This window comes from Phycomyces blakesleeanus (genome assembly GCF_001638985.1).
Source record: "Phycomyces blakesleeanus NRRL 1555(-) unplaced genomic scaffold PHYBLscaffold_1, whole genome shotgun sequence".
Classification (NCBI taxonomy): Eukaryota; Fungi; Mucoromycota; class Mucoromycetes; order Mucorales; family Phycomycetaceae; genus Phycomyces; species Phycomyces blakesleeanus.
In genome coordinates this window covers 1,569,360-1,586,878 of record NW_017265134.1, presented here as the reverse complement: position 1 = coordinate 1,586,878, position 17,519 = coordinate 1,569,360, and the positions used below count along the sequence as shown (strand labels likewise).

Below are 17,519 nucleotides of genomic sequence, written 5' to 3'. Positions count from 1 at the left end.
ACTACTACATACATGAACGCCACTTTATTTATTTTTTCAATGTCATAATACAACGCATTTTGTTTATATTATACACTTTTTAAGTTGCTTACAAAAGCAAAAAGCAAAAGCTTTGAGAATACCCGGCATTTGTATATAAATTCAAGCCTACACGGAATACATATACTTTGGTAAATTTAGTTCTAAAAATGCAGGCCTAACAATTACATTTCCGAGAAGCTTTAATAAATGTTGGTTATTTTACTATCTGCTTTATGGAATCCCATGTACATTTTTTTTAAAAAAAATTCCTTTGAGTTTTAACTATTTTCCCTTTCAATCGAATAGTAGTATATAACGATGATCAGAAAAACTCGGGAAAATTATGCTTACTACGAAGCTGACAATCTTGGAAATATTTAGCTCGCGTTCTCTTTTTATATTTTAAATAGAAGAAAAATGTGTAATAAAATGATTTTAGAAAAAAAAAATACTTGTAAAGAAGACTATATTAGATAGTGAGATCTTAAAATATCTCTATCAATTGTAACTGAAATTTGGCCCTCCATTTTTGTTTTGACTCTTTTAAAATTTCAAAAGCTTAGCTTTAGTTATTAAAAAGAAAAATGAGAAATATAACTGCCGGAGATGCTCTAAGGATCATAAAGTAATGACTATTACAATGTAATTTCAAATTGTATAATACAAGTAATAGTTATGGCTCGGTAAATACTAACATTGCAAAAACTTGTGTAAAAACCGTTTATTATAATACTTAGAAACATGATATATACAAAAACAGTTATATGTAAAGAAGTAATAATAAATTACAATCTCTTAATGATGCTTTTAGATATTGGACTTCATTTTCTCTTATGAAAATACAATAAGTAAAAATAAAAGTAAAAATAAATATACAAAATTCAGTTTAAGATTGCAATAAATTATTTATATAGAACATAACCATTAACAGCTGCAGTAAATACACATCCTGCACCAATAAATCCAATGGTATAAATGAGGCACGATAATATAATAGATCGTTTTGTTTTTCGATAAGATGGAATAGTACTTTTTAGGCCGGTCAAGAACATCCACAGTACTTGATTCAAGATCCATGTCAACACAAGCCATTGGGTCACACTGTGTGCGCTATAATCCGCCCAGATACCAACGAGCAACGACAGGGTCAGTCCTCCACACCCAGAAATAATGTATGAGTATGTATGGTACTCTATATATGTCTTGTATTCATTGTTGTCGATAATCTTTTCTTTTTGGATTATTTTCTCTAAGAAGCTGCCTTCGTAAAGAATACTTGGGGGTTTACTGTTTTCCTGTGGTGGTCCATTGTTTTTCGGTGGAGTATCCTCTTCACGATTAGAACTAGTATCTTCATGACTAGACATATAATAACTATTTGGCATTCTATTTCTTATGTTTCCAATTCTAGTTTGGATGCCTATAATGTCTTCTTTGTCATATAAATCCGGGTTTAAAATGTCACTTTCTGAGGGGAGATCTCCAATTTCATAGATTACAATGTTGATATCCTTGTCGTATGGAATACTAAATGCTGCTAGCTGCTTATGCAAAACGCAGAGAGAAATCGTCTGGAGAACTGACATAATCATGAATATAATCATAATAACTTTGGCCCATCAATCACCTTGGGCATCAATACACTATTACTGTGTAAACAAGCTGGCCGATGGTGATGCATATCTCTGTGTATGAAGTATTGTCTAGGTAACGCGCTACGGGTATTTGGTTGATCATCTCTTCAGTCAAATAGCAAAAATAAAAAGGGCTTATGTCAGTTTGATATGTGCATCCGGCTCCTTTCCCAGTAACCACCATGTCTTCAGAAAGGATTAGTTGGCGATACTGGTTAATTTGTTTAGGAGTCGCTTCTAGTCCGAGGTAGATGTTGCTGTTCAGAATGCAATGCTTTACGCGTCTTGCTTGCCTAGGCTTCATTAAGTGTAGAATTGCTGCAAGATAAAATAAGTTATCTCCCGGCTTATGAGTATAATTATAGTCTTTTTCGGCTTCTATATTAATCTTGTCTCTAAAGCTTGCCACTTGTTGTATAAAAGCAATATGGCATAATCTCTCTCTTTCCTCATCTTCGAACTCCTCGATTGTTTGTTGCTCAAATAATCCTCTTACAGAATTCCAGAAATCGCTCATCCAAGCTTTTATCCAGTGGTCTTTTCTTTTTATCGATTTTTTTAATGTATTTGTTGGCCTTGTCGATGCCAAGAATCGTATCCCCGTAAAATCCAAAAACTATAGCCTTTAAAGCAGAACCAAGCCCTATTGTTGGATATATAAAATATGGTACACGCCAAAAGGTACTATATTCGCCTTCACATCGAGGGACTGGGCGAATAGTCATAAGATGTGTCAAGTATCCAAGTAGAATTAAGATATCATAAGCAGCTGAATTACTGATTTGTTCTGGATTATTGGTTGCCACTGGTGGAGCGTAACATTCTGGTACAGCAATAGCTAGAAGGATGCAAATAAGAATATATTTGCTGGTTGGCATAATGTTTCAGTAAAAATAGGCAGATCAAGTATAAAGAGAAATAATGCTTCGATTGACATATTTATTTGACATTTGAATATCTATATCAGCTGATCAAAAAAAAAGGTTGAATAAATTGATTTCATGCTTGTGTGGAAATTTAAGGTTCCAAGCCTTTTTTTCTTATGGATTGAAATGTTTTTCTACAGCTTTTCAAATTGTCGGGTATTGCACTAAATAAGCAATTTAAGCTAACGCGTTTGCTCCCATGATGACCTTCCATATAAATTATCGTGGATATCCTTTAACTAAACCCACCAGAGAATATATTAAACATTATCCTTCTATTTGTATAAGTAATTTGCAAAGGAAGTCTAGTAAATAGAGATAAAATAAAAATATTGGTCAAAATATTGATCAATACGGGATGTAATTTAACCAGATTGTTTGTGTTATGTTACATTTGCTTTTTTCTAAAAAAAAAAAAGTTACCATGCAAGTATATTTTCTAATATGTGCAAAGGTCTCTGTAATTCTTATTACTGTTATTAAGCTGTGTCAAGCCATTTAATATGATAGCTTTTGTTTAAAGACTTTGGATTATGACATATAGAATGATTAATAACTATATATGTTGATAAAAAATTTCAAATCAGAGCTTCAAAGCTGGGATAATTACATACAACTGTTTACCAAAAACAAACATTGCCCCGGCCTTTGTGTAATTTCTGAAGTGTCTAACCAAAAACCACAAACGTTGCTCATCCTTCTTCCTTTTTTTTTTAAGTGTGTAAATACTTTAGAGCTCAGCTTCTTTGAGGTTTTTTTTATTCTTTTTCTTTATGATACCCTGAAAGTGGTTTAACCGTTAATTCACACAAACTGATATTTGTTTCTTTTATCCTTTAAAGCGACTGAAATATATAATGAGACATCTAGATTTGTAATATTTATATATTAAATATAAAGTAATAATCTTAAAATGAAAGAGTTTAGGGTGTAACGTAGGCAATACCAATAACTTGCTAGATCTGAACTTTATAAAAAGCATAAATAGAGAACAGATTTGTAACAATGTTTTCAAATATATATTATATATCTTACAGCAAGTATACAGAAAATGAGTAATAAATCAATATTATCTAACAATATTCCCATATATAGTGCTCTCTTTCTTCCTTTGCTTTTTCGCTTAAAAAAACATGATAGTAAATAAAAGTAAATAAAGAGAGCATACAAAGAAATGCTGTATATAAATATTGCAGATCTCTGATCCAAGTACTCTGTTGTATGTGCTTCGATCTCTTACAGCTAATTCCTTGTATCTTTTTTTAAAAAAAGAAAAACATACGGGAATATATAAAAGTGAAACTCTCTATATTATATTTGATATTATAATTAGTTTTATTATTATTTTATATGAGAAACTATTAGTAAAGAATAAAGAGAAATAGTGTATTATACATGTTAAAGAGATATATAGATATATAGATATATAGATATCATTTATGTAGAACATAGCCTAAAATGGTTGCAGCCAGTACACACCCGGCACCAATAAACCCAAAGATATAGACGATGCCCCATAATATAATAACTAATTTTGGTTTTTTCCTGATTTTAAGCCTATTCTTGAGATAAAACATGGGAACTAATAACACTGGACTCAAAATCCATGCCAACACAAGCCATTGGGTCACACTGTGTACGTTATAACCCGCCCAGATACCAGCAAGTAACGATAGGGTCATTCCTCCACATCCAGCGGTAATGTATGAGTATGTATGGTACTCTATATATGTCTTGTATCCATTGTTGTTGATAATCTTTTCTTTTTGGATTATTTTCTCTAAGAAGCTACCTTCGTAAAGAATAGTCGGGGGTTTACTGTTTTCCTGTGGTGGTCCACTGTTTTTCGGTGGAGTATCCTCTTCACGATTAGAACTAGTATCTTCATGACTAGACATATAATAACTATTTGGCATTCTATTTCTTATGTTTCCAATTCTAGTTTGGATGCCTATAACGTCTTCTTTGTCATATAAATCCGGGTTTAAAATGTCACTTTCTGAGGGGAGATCTCCAATTTCATAGATTACAATGTTGATATCCTCGTCGTATAGAATAGTTAAAGCTGAGATTTGTTTGTGAAGGCACCAGAGCGAGACAGTCTGGAGAACTGACATTGTCATGTATATGATCATGATAACTTTGGCCCATCTGTCACCTTGGGTATCAATACACTCTATGACTGTGTAAACAAGCTGGCCGATGGTGATGCATATCTCTGTGTATGAAGTAGCGTCCAGGTAATAAGCAGTGTGTATTTGATCGAGCATCTTTTCACTGAGATAACGAACCGTGAAAGGTTTTATGCCGGCTTGATACGTGGATTCGATTCCTGTTCCGGTTATTCTCATGTTTTGAGAAGGTATTATATTGTCTTTATACTTTTCAACTTGTGCTTCATTCGCTTCTAGTCCTAGGTAGATGCTGCTGTTTAGAATACAATGCTTTGCTCGTCTCGCTTGCCTCGGTTTCATTAAGTGTAGGATTGCCGCAAGATAAAATACGTTATCTCCAGGCCTATGAGTATAGTCTTTGTCTTTTTCGGCTTCTTTTTTAATCTTGTCTCTCAATTCTGCTGCCTTTGTTCTAAAATCGTCACGGGAGGATTCCTTTTCTTCTGTCCGATTTCCGCTGCTATCATATTTGCTACCCGGAGTCGAAAATTTGCTAAGAAAGAATTCTTTTAAAGGTAGCCAACAATCGCTCGCCCAAGCTTCAATCCAATGTTGCTTTTTGTTTTCATCAATTTCTTTAATGTATTTGTCGGCCTCGTCGATGCCAAGAATCTTATCACCGTCGTATGCTATGAATATAGCCTTAAAAGCAGTTCCAATTCCTATTGTCGGGTACACGAAAAAGGTAGCACGCCAATACAAGGTATTCATTTGGTCAGTGTCTGACGTTGGCCGGATAGTCATAATGTGTGTCAGGTAACCAAGTACGATTGTCTTCAAGATCTCATAAGCCTGTGATCTGCTGATGGATTCTCCTCCAATTGGGTCTATTGGTGCTGCGTATGTTTCTTGTATGATTTGAAATGAAAGGACCAGAAGAGTAATGCGGAAGTAATGGGTAGCCATGGTTTTTTTTTTAAAAAAAAAAAGGTAAATAAATAAAACTAGTTCAATGAAAGAGAAAAACAAGACAAAAAATATATTTTTTTGGGACAGAGGACAGGGTTATATACTCAGAACAAAGCTTGAAATCTGGCACCAAAACGTATATGTATTTTCATATATATATACACTCGAGTGTAATAGGTCATTGGACGGTCTTCTAATTTTCAAAATTATTTTTCAAGCATATTATGGACGATATTTTCTTTTCAACAATGTTGATAATAAAATGTGCTCAGAATAAAGCAAAACTTAGAGAAAACATAGTTTATTATATATATATTTAAGAGAAAAGGTATGAGCTCTGGTAATGAGTTGTGTCACCACCTCTCTCGATTACTTCTTTAAGCCTATCTGGCATGCTGGCTACCAAAGTTTCCAGAACTTGAAGTGGTATCTCCAACCATGTCTTGTGGATTACCGCTTCAAGTTCTTCCACATTGGTTACTTGTGCTCTATTCTTGCGAAGTTTCCTCGCAAGATGAGCCCAAATATGCTCGATAGGATTAAGATCTGGGCTCTGGGCAGGCCAAAAATCAAAGCTATCTATTAGACACCTCTCTTTTTTATACCATGTGGCATAAGCGCCCGTGTGGCATGGTGCACCATTCTCTTGGAACAAAAACTGTTTGTTATTATCCCTGGACAGTTCCTCGTACCAGGGAAGAAAGTACTGAGCCAAACAGTCGATGTACTTGTCTTGATCGATGTTTCCTTTCAATGTTACCAAGGGGCCAAGACCCCCACCCCCAGAAACAACCCCAAATCATGACGGAACCCTTACCAAACTTGTATGTTTGGACAATATGGTTCTTGTCAAACCTCTCGCCAGTCTTTCTGATGACTCTGACTCTTCCATCATTGCCAACTACCATGAATCTGGACTCGTCTGACCAGACAACTGACTTCCACTGCTCAACAGTCCAATTCACTTTGTCAAGGCACCATTTCAGCCTGTTTTCCTTCTGTTTCTCGGTCAACCCTGGCTTGCGAGCTGCTGAGTGAGAACTAAAGCCAAGAAGTTCCATGTTCTTACGGAATGTAGTCATGCAGATGGAGATTCCCACATCGACTAATCTCTGATGCTGAGCCGCAATTGACACGAATGGCTCACTACGAAATGAGCGCACCATCACAGATTGTGTTCTCTTTGTAACCTTTGGTTCCCTTCCTAGACGTGTCAAGGGCTTGGAAACACCTTTATCTCTGAAGGCTTTCACTACATTTCCAACAGTGCTCTTCGGAATGTCAAGGGCTTTAGAGATTTCTCCATATGTAGTGTCCTTCTCCCATTGACCTATAATTCGGCCCCTAATGAACGCATCTAACTCTTGTCTTTTGGGTTTTGTGATGCTAGAAGTTGGTGGAGTCATTTTGTGCTTTTGTTTTATTTGTTTAAGAGTTTTTAGTGGTTTTACAAAGAAAAGAGTATTTTGATAATGCATAAAAAAAATCAAAAAATCAAAAAATCTGTGACCGTCTAATGACCTATTACACTCGAGTGTATAGCTTTATTTTAAGCTTCCTTGGTTACAGGTACACACCGAAATTTTATTTTAAAAGTAAGCGTACCACATTTGGGACTATTGAAGATGAGCACTAACGCAAAATCCAAAAATAAAAATTATACAACAGTACCAATTTTCAAAACATTTTCTTTGTTTTGATACAAACTTCAAGAGACTGGTATTAGAAAAATGAACAATAAGAACAAGGACAGTGATAGTGACTTTACAGTTGTACGTTTGGTTTCTTCTTTTTTATTGTAACAATAATTGCACTACCAATACCAATGAAAATACCACCATCTTTTCTTCTTCTTATTATTCTTCTTTAGCAACAATGATAACCACCAATTCGGTCGAGTAATTTACAGATTTTCTAAGTACTATTTCTGACGCCCTTTTTTTTGTTTATTTATTTTAAGAATAAATAAATAAATACATCGTCATTTGATGTGAAATTTAACTGCGAATTATTATTATCTTTTATCAAAAAAAAAAAAAGACTACCAGAGCTATCATTCAATATTCCTAGTCGCACAAGATGACAAGTTTTTGAAATTATAGACCAAGGCCTTTCAGAATGAAAAGGAAAGAAAGAAGAAAATAAAAAATAAAAGAGGAGAATAAAGGTTTCTATATAAAAACATATGTATAATACAGCCTGGATCAGTTAGGAAATAGTATGAACACACATTTATATATAGACAAAAACTGAATTACTATATACTTTAAAAGTATACTAGTATCGGAAATATTAAATAGAGAAAGATTTTTTATTTTTGGCTCTGTTACTAAGAAAAAGACAAAATATAACAGTACAGTTTTATATAAGTTTGTCACTAGGTTATACCAATCATGTAATACTTAATTTTTTATACAAGAGTTTTTCGTTGATCTTTTTTTTTTAAGGTAAAAGACTCTTATTTCAAGTAAAGATACATGATACTTGGGTACAATAAATTTCAGGTGTATTGCTATATGGTTAAGTACAAATAAATCCAAGTTTTTAAAACAAAAAGAAATGTATTCAAGATATTTATGCTATTGGTATTAGCACTTATATAATAAGAAATCAAAAAAAAATTTGATTCCAATTAATAGATAATGAAAGTGACTTGAGGATTTGCAGAACAACTTTCAAGATAAGTCATAAAATTGTTTAAATTGAATAGATCAATTTTAGCTTTATTTTATTGGCTGGTATTCACTCCGACATTTAAGCTTTTTCTTTTTCATTTGGCTCCTCCTTATACACTCCCAAAACTGAAATCACCGACAAAATCTTTGATTTCTACCCCTGAATAAACCATACATCAACTTCATTATGCTATATCTTCTCAAGAAGTTGACAAAATAAAACCAAACATTGTGTTGCTATAGAAAAATGTATATATATTATAGAATAAAAATAAAAAAATGAGGTTTAATATACGGTATGATCACCACGAGCTTTTATGACTGCTTTAACTCTGTCAGGCATACTTGCCACAAGAGTTTGCAGAACTCCAGGGTCAAGCAACTCCCATTCCTGAAGAATACAGGCCTTCAGCTCTTGCACATTGTTAATAGAGGCCTTTTTCTCTTGAACCTTGGCCTTTAGGGCATGTCAGACATGCTCAATTGGGTTCAAATCTGGACTTTGCGACGGCCAGTAGTCAAATCGTTTAATCTCCCAACGGTTTTTCCACCACGTCGTGTAGGACCCAGTATGACAGCTAGCACCATCTTCTTGGAATGTGAACATGGTGTCATGTTCTTCATTCAATTGTTTGTACCAGGGATTGAAGTCCTTAGACAGACAATTGACGTATGCATCTTGGTCTACAGATCCTTCGATAAACGATAATGGCCCAATGCCACCAGCCCAGAAACAACCCCATACCATCACGGAACCTTTTCCATACTTTTCTGTTGTTAGTGTATGGCGTTCCTGGTGCCTCTCCCCTCGTTTACGAATTACGGATGGGTCAGAATCATTGCCTTTCACCATGAACCTCGACTCATCTGACCACACCACTCTGCTCCAGTCTTCGATGCTAAAACTGGCCCTAGCTCTAGCCCAACGCAACCGATTCTTTTTCTGCTCACGGGTTAACTTTGGTTTAGATACAGGGGTGTAAGAACCGAAGCCTTTTGCTCGTAGGTATTGGATAACTGTCTGTCTACAGACAATAACGCCAGCAGCTCCCAAATTTGCCTGGTGGTATCCATAACTCTCAAAAGGATTACGTCTCACACTCAAACAAAGACTTGTAACGTCTGTTACACTAAGTTTCTTTGGTCTCCCAGGTCTGGTCTTTGTCTTGGCTGTTCCAGTAGTCTCCCAGCGCTTTATTGTATCGAAAACTGTAGTTCTAGGAATGTTCATACGGTTTGCGATGTCAGTTGGAGTATGATCGGCTTTTGAGAGCCAAACAATGCCTCCACGCTCAAAATCTGACAGCTCGCGTCTGGAGGGAGTAGTTTTAATTCTTTTATTACTTTTCGACATTGGTGGTTAAGTTTGAGGTAAAGGTGTGAGGAAGAGAAAGGTAAAGAATGTTATAAAAAAAGCAGCATGAAAAATGTGGTTCATCGATGATTTTTATTGTCGGAGTGTATATATATATACATATTTTGGGAGCTCATCTTACAAAACTGAGACAATCAAGGTATATTTTAAGATACATTCTTTGCTTCTTCTTTTTTTCTTGGTACTGTCATTGGTTCCGACTGAATAACTGCGTCAATCCTAATGTGAAATTTGTATAACAAAGAAAAACAAAAAGACAGAGTATAGAGACTTTTGCTCATATTTTCTTCTCAAAAGATGTCAAAATTAAATCTAATTCTTTTGTTTTATTTTGTATTTATTGGTACTAAAATTCCAATGAAAAATAAAGACCACTGAACAATTGGTATAACTTGCCCGAGTGAGAGCTTCTTTTTTGTTGCTGCTGTTACTGGTGTTACAATTCTAATAAGGAGTAGGAAGAAAAGGGATCTTACTATTAAAAAAAAATAGAAATGAAGAGCCAAACGATTAATAAAGCCAAATTTTGTATCACATCCACTAGTGCCTTGACTGCTATTCAAAGGGGAAAATAATATGCTGCTCATCCATAATTTTTTTTGTCCAAATGCATCTCAAGTAAAATATATATATATATATATAATAAAATAGAACAATAATTGAAGCACTTTATTTATTGTTTCAATATCTCTAATATACATACATACATACATACACAAATTATTGGTGTACCAGTATCAATTCTCTACTATCTATATTCTTCGTCTTCTTCTTTTACTGTTGGAGTTGGTGCTGATATTATTTCTTTAAATGATAATGACTCCTCAGCCTTTAATACTATCTTGTCTGCTTTGATTTGTTCTTCAAAAAGACTTCCAACAACTCCATACAAGTTTGGGCATCCTCAAAAGAATCGTGTCCGTCTGAACCTTCTTGAATGAATTTCGAGAGATGACGTGTAGAAAGAGCACGCAGGCCATATCGATAGGGAAGTCCGTGAGGATGTGGGAAGAGCTAAAGAAAATTAATAAATTAATAAGGTTATCTTTCTTTTTTTTCTGCTTTTCTTTTAAAGGAGTCAGAGAATCTTACTGCTGCTGTATCAATGATATTGGGATGGATCAACTAACATGGCAATAATAAGATTAGTCTACAGAACCTCCTTACATTATAAATACCCAAATTGAGGGTTTGTCTTTAGCTTACTCTTAAAGCATTCATGTCGTTTTCCTAAATATATATATATATATACATATTTGATTTGATTTGATCGATTGTTTGTCAGACATATATACTGATATTATTTATATTTATATAGCATGTACTTACCAAGCCATGTCCAAGCAATATGGTGTTACTATCAATGTATTTAAATAGCTCTGCTCGGATGCTTTCCAGGTTGTGTTTCACACCCGCTAGAGTCTTTATACCGCTGTAACGCGTGTTGAGATCGATGATCATATGTGATGGTAATACGATTTCATCAATCAATATCTTTGATTGTTCTCCCACCACTGTTAATCGGATTAACTCCATGCCAGCTGTTGTATATCCCTTTGTGTTTGTGAAGCCATACATACATTAGCAACCATACTTTAGCATATATCAATATACGTTCATTTACCATTTCACAATCCAACGCTACAATGCCAGTACGAGGCTTTGATGGATTGGCAGCTGGTGTTTCAACATAGCCAATCTTTTCGTGCATTGTCTCAAAATCTTCATCTGTTATGGATTTGTAAACATAGATAGAAACAAAAGAATTTTTTGTTGTTGTCTAAATATTGTACAATATGTGAATGCATTACCTTTGTACACATGAGGCCCCTTGACACAACCTTCGCTTCCGTATGATTCTTCGCAGCAACTATACACTCTATGTTTTTCACCTACAGACCCATATCCACCAAATACAAATATAGTTGTCAGACTCTTGATGATTTTACAATATACAATAAATACCTGACTTCATAACCATCCGCATACGGCCATGGTGGTACAAACACAGCGTATGATCCACTTGTTCCAAGACATCCTTGACTTTATAATCTCGGTTGCATCGATCACACTTCATTTTCTTGTGCAGCACACTAGACCCCATACCTCCACCAGGACTATCCAAGAGCTCCAGGGGTGGATAACCCATCTCTTCTAGCTCTTCCTTTGGAATACAGTACTTTCTCGACTCTGCCTCGATGCTCTTTGTAGCCATCACGCCTGGGTCAACCCACTCGCCATGAATTCCAATGTCATTTGGTCCGGTTGCCTCTGGTCTCTTTTTTAACCCCATCAAGACGGTCATGGCCATCTGTTTGTAGCCAGCAGGATTGATGGTCTTTTGGTGGATTTGATCTTCTTGGTCAGTCGCGTGTTTGGTGGCAAGATCGGGTTGTAACCCATTGTAAATTCGGCAGAAACTCTCGTATATTTTGTTTGCCGTAACCTACAAGTACACACACACAAACACACACACATTTAATATATTGCATTACAATGTATTAATATTAATCTTATATTAATCTTATATTAATATTAATATTAGCTTGCCTGTCTAATCTTGAGTGGCGTGTGGGAACGTATATTAGGAAGGATCACAGGTGGACCTGTATTGGCAGTCTTATTTAATAGTAATGATCACAATATTAATGATAGCACAAGACGAATATCAACTCAATATATTATAAAGGTAGTTAATAATAAACAAATGAACAAAGTCTTGTAAATTTTATTTTTATTGCGCATATATTTTGTATATTTGTATGTATATATGTATGTATGTAGAATAAATGACGTACTGTATTTGCGTGTGCGATTCGTCGTGGGCCGTGCATAGTCGTAGCAATCTTGGAAGGAGCAAGTGTAGATACATGACTTGGTTTTGGGGTTGTTTTATAGATAGATGGGGGTGCAACAAGTTGAGATCTAGAGTTTGTAGGAACGAGTTCAGGACGTGGAGTGGATGATGTTTGTGGATTAGGCCGTTTTGCTACATTATTAAAATTATTGAGTGAGTGTATGTATTAAGTAAACTTTATTCATTCATTACAAACGGAATTTTTTGTTTCAATGATAATAATACGTATACATGTAATTATGTTTATACCTAATGTCGATGCTGATTGAGTGGGTCTACTGGTTAAATGTCTATCGGTTACTGGCTTTTTTGGTGTAATAGGTGCGTTTGGTGCGTTTGGTAATTTGAATGGACGATCGACAGATGCTTTTGTGGAGGTGATGATCTTGCGTCGTTTGATTGATGGTGCTGATTTTAATGTTCTGAAAATGAGGTTTTGATGATCAAGTTGGGACAGCCCTTTTTTTTTCTCTTTCTTTCTATGCCAAACTAACCAGGAGGCAATGAATGTGAATAAAAGCATGGACCACGATTACAATCTGGTAGATCTGGACATGGTATTTGATTAAACAGCTTTAACGAAGGCAACATTGTAAGCCAGAAATAATAAGAATTATTATTATTATCAGAAGAAGAAAAAGAAGAGAGAGAGAGAGATGCAGTACAAGTTCGAACTCTTTATTGTTATTTGATATATTTATTATTAATATTATTAATATTAAATGATAGTTTGTTTGAATAGAGTATTCCAAAATCGCGTCACAATGCTTTACATACAATATACTCGACTGTATTTTGGCTTTTATTATAACAGATACACAAGTCTATACATGCGAATTAAAAGTGTATATTGTGTAGTGTGTAGTAAAGGATTCTCGAGATTAACATTTCATGATCTTGCTATTAAGAGTATCTTTTTTGAAATAGAGCTTAATATCAATTGATAGGTTGAGTTTTTACAGCAATAAACTTATCTAAACCCTTTTTCTCTCTCTCTTTATAGCTGTCTCTATTTCCGCCCCTTCTTTCTTCCTATCCTTCCCTTATACCCCCTAGACATATGAATAAAAGGGGGGGGGGGGGGGGGCGGGTTAATGACCGAGAAATAAAAGAGAAAATAGTAGAGAAAGATAAGTAAATGTTGTATATTTTTAAAAAAAAAAAACCTTGATAAAACACACGTATATGTATAAATATATATATATATATATAAAAGAGACTAAAGACTAGATTCAATTATATGTGACATGTATGTATATCAAAGTGTTTCATGAGAAAAGATAAACTAGGGTTGAATGTATAGATTGTCAGTTAGATTCACATGTAAAAAAGAAAACACTAAAATGAATAGCAAATATGTAAGAAATAGAAATAGAAACAAGAACCATATAATATAGCTCAACTTAACTCAACTAAATACCTACATTTATATACACTAATATTAATGGTGATTTAGATTACCAAAAGTAACAGAGAAAATGTGAGATATATTGTACTATTTGTAATAGTCGGTCAATGTGCACTACTTGATTCCCTTACGGTGGCAATTATGGTTATGAAAGAAGATCCACAATTTTTCTTCTCTTTCTTTGTAGTTTGAAAAGACAATAGGATCTAAATACAGACGGACAGACATATACGGAACAAGCGGAAGAAGATGCTTTTAAATAGTGTAACTTGATAAGAAATAATAGCCATCGATAAGACATACGACTAAGTTTCTATTGTCTGCTTTTTCTATTTTGTATTTATATGTTTCAGCTGTAGACATTATCAATAAGCTACCTTGCTGTCTTGCTTGCTTGGTTGATTAAAATATTGTTATTCATATTAGAAAGAAGAAGAAGAATAAAATCAAAAATAAAGTCTACTTTGTACATATATTTATTTATTCTTTAAAATAAAAGGGGAATGTAGACATTTGCTTTGGTTGATAAGATAGAGTATGCATACACTATGCTTTATTGTACAAAGTTTTTACTTGTAATATAAATAGATAGACGCACATACATACAAACTCATGTATGTATATGTGTATAGTTGCTTGCTTTTCTTTCTATGTTTACTCAAACAAAGGTGTACAATGATATGCCCAAACAAACGTTTAGGGTCTATTGTTGCCTATCTATCACACAATGAAATGATGTTAATAGCAAGCTTTATATGTATATATATATATCTCTTTTTTGGTGACAGGCTATCCTTAATTGTTCTTGTTGAAGAACAAAAAAAAAACATGGACGCTTTTGAGTGTATGTTTTCTCAAATGTCCTATTACTTTGTATGAATTATATCATTTAGTCTACAATGGTCAATTTTATAATCTACAGATAAATGTCCGTGTATTTGAAATTGGTGGGGATGAAGTAGCCGAGTACCATTAAATAGTGTTATCAACTCAATCAAACTTTCCCCCCTTTCCCTCCCTCTTTCCTTGATTGGATAGGCTTGTATGTGTGTAAGACCAGATGAAAATGAAGACGAAGATGAATATATATACATGTATGCTCTCAAATATGGAATTCATTATAGAACGCTTTTTTGTTATTAACTTTTGTTCAAGTTTGATGTTTATTGTAGATGATATGTTGTTTTCATTATACTGGGCCATGACAGGCTATAATCATTATCATTATTTATAAATATAAATATAAATATAAATATTTCTAAAATAAAGTATCTAAGCTTGATCTAGTCAATTAGTTACACGGACCTGAACACAGGATTTGTGCTCGTCCGATGTTTACGGGGGTGACGGCCAAAGTGTCAGTTTGACGGATAAGATCGACTTTGATTATTCATTTTATTTTATTCTTAAGAAATACAACGAAGATATAGGTACCAAGATTATGTATGTAATAGTTCAAGTAAGGTATATACTTCTTTACCAACAAGACTCTTTTTTTTTCTCTTGTATTTATTTGTGTTTGTGCTTGTAGTTGTAGTTGTACTTGTCACTTTGTTGTTTCATTTATTGTGTATTCCTAAATAGCTTTGTGTGTGTGTATATTTAACCTCTTGTAAACAATGACTATTATTTACCTAATTTTTTTTTTAATATTATTCCTTTGGCGATCTTCTTCTTGTTCTTCCTATTTTTCTATTATGATTTGTAAATAGTAAATAGTAAATATTATTATTGGTACTGATTTAGTATGTGAAGTCTCTGTTTTATTCCAACTTTACTTTGACAGGCTTTGCTTTCATTTGCTTTGACTTTGCTGAATATCTGTGAATTATGATAACTTATTTTAGATTTGAAAAATATACATAAATCTGTAGATTATAATATCTTTGTGGAACTGGTTTCAAGTGATAGACAGTGATCAATTACACAGAAAGGAAAAGGGAAAAAAGGTCCCCAAAATATATATATATAAAATACATAATGACCCCCTCCCCCAAGTGGTTTTTGTATTCCTTTAAAATTGTATTGCAAATGGGCATTGAATGACAATAATCACATGCAAACAACAAGGTAGATATTAAAATAAATAGAAAACAAATAAACAAGCAAGCACACAAGCACACAAGCACACAAGCAAGCAAGCAAGGAAAGAGAAACAAATATCAAATTACATTATATTATATTCTCTATGTGTGTGTATAATTATTCTTATTTTAAAATACAAATAAAAAAACAATTCAATTCAATTCACTTTGCCTTTTACTCTCTTTCACTCTTCTATCTTTTATTTCTTTTCTTTCTCTTTCTATACTCTATATCTTTTATAATTTATACGTGTAATTTGGATGGCTTCCTTTGTCAGTTCTCTATTTCAACCCTGGGCAGACAAGCCCTCTACATTTCAACCCATACAATTTAGTCCACAATACCCACCATATGATACTCAGCATCAGCCTCAGTCTCAGTCTCAACCTCAAGCACAACCTCAAGCACAGCTTCAAATACAATCACAACCACAACCACAACCGCAACCGCAACCGCAACCACACCCACAATCACAATCGCAGTCTCCACAAAGCTGGATAGCAGACGTAGGCTTACTAGTAGATAAGCTACGGGATGATGCAGCCTCAATGATCACATCAAAATCAATCCACACCATGTCCAGTCTGGACAGAAAGAGTATCGCGCAGGGCATGCGACTAGTATCAATAGCCGCAGACGAGTATGACGAAGGAAATGAAGCACTAGGTCTGGAAATATATCTGTCTGGCATTGACAAGGTTCTCATGGCCCTACCAAGTAATATACTTCATTTTCTTATCGCTACATATCAATTTTCTGACTGCTAAATGTTTTTTGATAGATAAACCAGACGAAAAGACAAAAATGGCTTTAAAGGAAAAACTCTCTAGGTAATACAAGCATACAAACATACATGTGTGCATATGCGGCGTGTACCTTTTGTTTTCTTACTATAGAACAGAAAGAACAAATACAGCCCTCACCCCCCCCCCCCCCCCCCCCCCCTTTGCCCTCTATCCTTTTTTTTCTATTTCTATTTCCCCTCCAAAATCATATTCCCCCCCTTATTATTTTATTTGGCTTTATTATTACTAACAGCTTTTATATCATCCATTCAATTATTCATTAATCGACTCACTCAATTAACCTTTTATTTCCCCCCCTTCTTTTTTGTTGTTGTATACATATAATAGTGTTCAGGAACGCGTTGGGATAATTCATTTGGCTACACTACATAACAATCCCGGATCTCTCTCAAATTTATCCGAGTTTCCACCCTCATTTTCATACTCACCCTCATCCTTGCCTTCACCTTCGCCTTCACCACTATCTCTATTATCACCTGTATTGAATACCTTTTGGTCATACAGACCAAAGTCAATCTGCTCCAATCAAACTTCACCAGAACCAACCAGTCGATTCAAAAGATTCAGTCAACGTGTAATTGATACCAGTGTGTCCTTTGCAGTGTTCATCAAACAATCTCCCTTGCCAGGTAAGAATAAATACAAAAAA

The 17,519-nt window shown here is 34.3% G+C and overlaps 5 protein-coding genes across 5 annotated transcripts in view; 1 reads left to right on the top strand and 4 right to left on the bottom strand.

Moving 5' to 3' along the window:
* Window positions 1-837: 837 nt before the first annotated feature.
* PHYBLDRAFT_184438 (hypothetical protein) lies at window positions 838-2,541 on the bottom strand. Its single transcript, XM_018438934.1, has 3 exons — window positions 2,152-2,541; window positions 1,672-2,063; window positions 838-1,592 (listed from the first exon to the last, which is right to left on the bottom strand). Exons 1-3 carry the CDS (start codon window positions 2,531-2,533, stop codon window positions 924-926), a joined length of 1,443 nt encoding a protein of 480 aa, XP_018298794.1. The 5' UTR covers window positions 2,534-2,541; the 3' UTR covers window positions 838-923.
* Window positions 2,542-3,417: 876 nt separating this feature from the next.
* PHYBLDRAFT_61804 (hypothetical protein) lies at window positions 3,418-5,661 on the bottom strand (the record flags this gene model as incomplete). Its single annotated transcript, XM_018440858.1, has 4 exons — window positions 3,418-3,447; window positions 3,822-3,837; window positions 3,864-3,887; window positions 4,061-5,661. 4 exons carry the CDS (start codon window positions 5,659-5,661, stop codon window positions 3,418-3,420), a joined length of 1,671 nt encoding a protein of 556 aa, XP_018298793.1.
* A 225-nt stretch (window positions 5,662-5,886) lies between these two features.
* PHYBLDRAFT_161391 (Homeodomain-like DNA binding domain-containing transcription factor) lies at window positions 5,887-7,070 on the bottom strand (the record flags this gene model as incomplete). The annotated part of the gene is made up of 2 exons (XM_018434392.1): window positions 5,887-5,948; window positions 6,734-7,070. The coding sequence occupies 2 exons, from the start codon at window positions 7,068-7,070 to the stop codon at window positions 5,887-5,889; spliced, it is 399 nt and encodes a 132-aa protein (XP_018298792.1).
* Window positions 7,071-10,364: 3,294 nt separating this feature from the next.
* Window positions 10,365-13,206, bottom strand: PHYBLDRAFT_178737 (hypothetical protein). The gene is made up of 11 exons (XM_018438038.1): window positions 13,066-13,206; window positions 12,821-12,979; window positions 12,513-12,703; window positions 12,265-12,333; window positions 11,680-12,160; window positions 11,526-11,606; window positions 11,339-11,442; window positions 11,044-11,268; window positions 10,921-10,944; window positions 10,807-10,839; window positions 10,365-10,728 (listed from the first exon to the last, which is right to left on the bottom strand). The coding sequence occupies exons 1-11, from the start codon at window positions 13,160-13,162 to the stop codon at window positions 10,552-10,554; spliced, it is 1,641 nt and encodes a 546-aa protein (XP_018298791.1). The 5' UTR covers window positions 13,163-13,206; the 3' UTR covers window positions 10,365-10,551.
* A 3,118-nt stretch (window positions 13,207-16,324) lies between these two features.
* PHYBLDRAFT_161389 (hypothetical protein) overlaps window positions 16,325-17,519 on the top strand; it is a gene marked incomplete at both ends in the record, with an annotated part of 2,190 nt that continues 995 nt past the window's right edge. Inside the window, 3 exons of the mRNA XM_018434391.1 lie at window positions 16,325-16,781; window positions 16,846-16,894; window positions 17,198-17,473. Coding sequence (XP_018298790.1) covers window positions 16,325-16,781; window positions 16,846-16,894; window positions 17,198-17,473 — 782 coding nt within the window. The remainder of the gene's footprint in view (window positions 16,782-16,845; window positions 16,895-17,197; window positions 17,474-17,519) is intronic.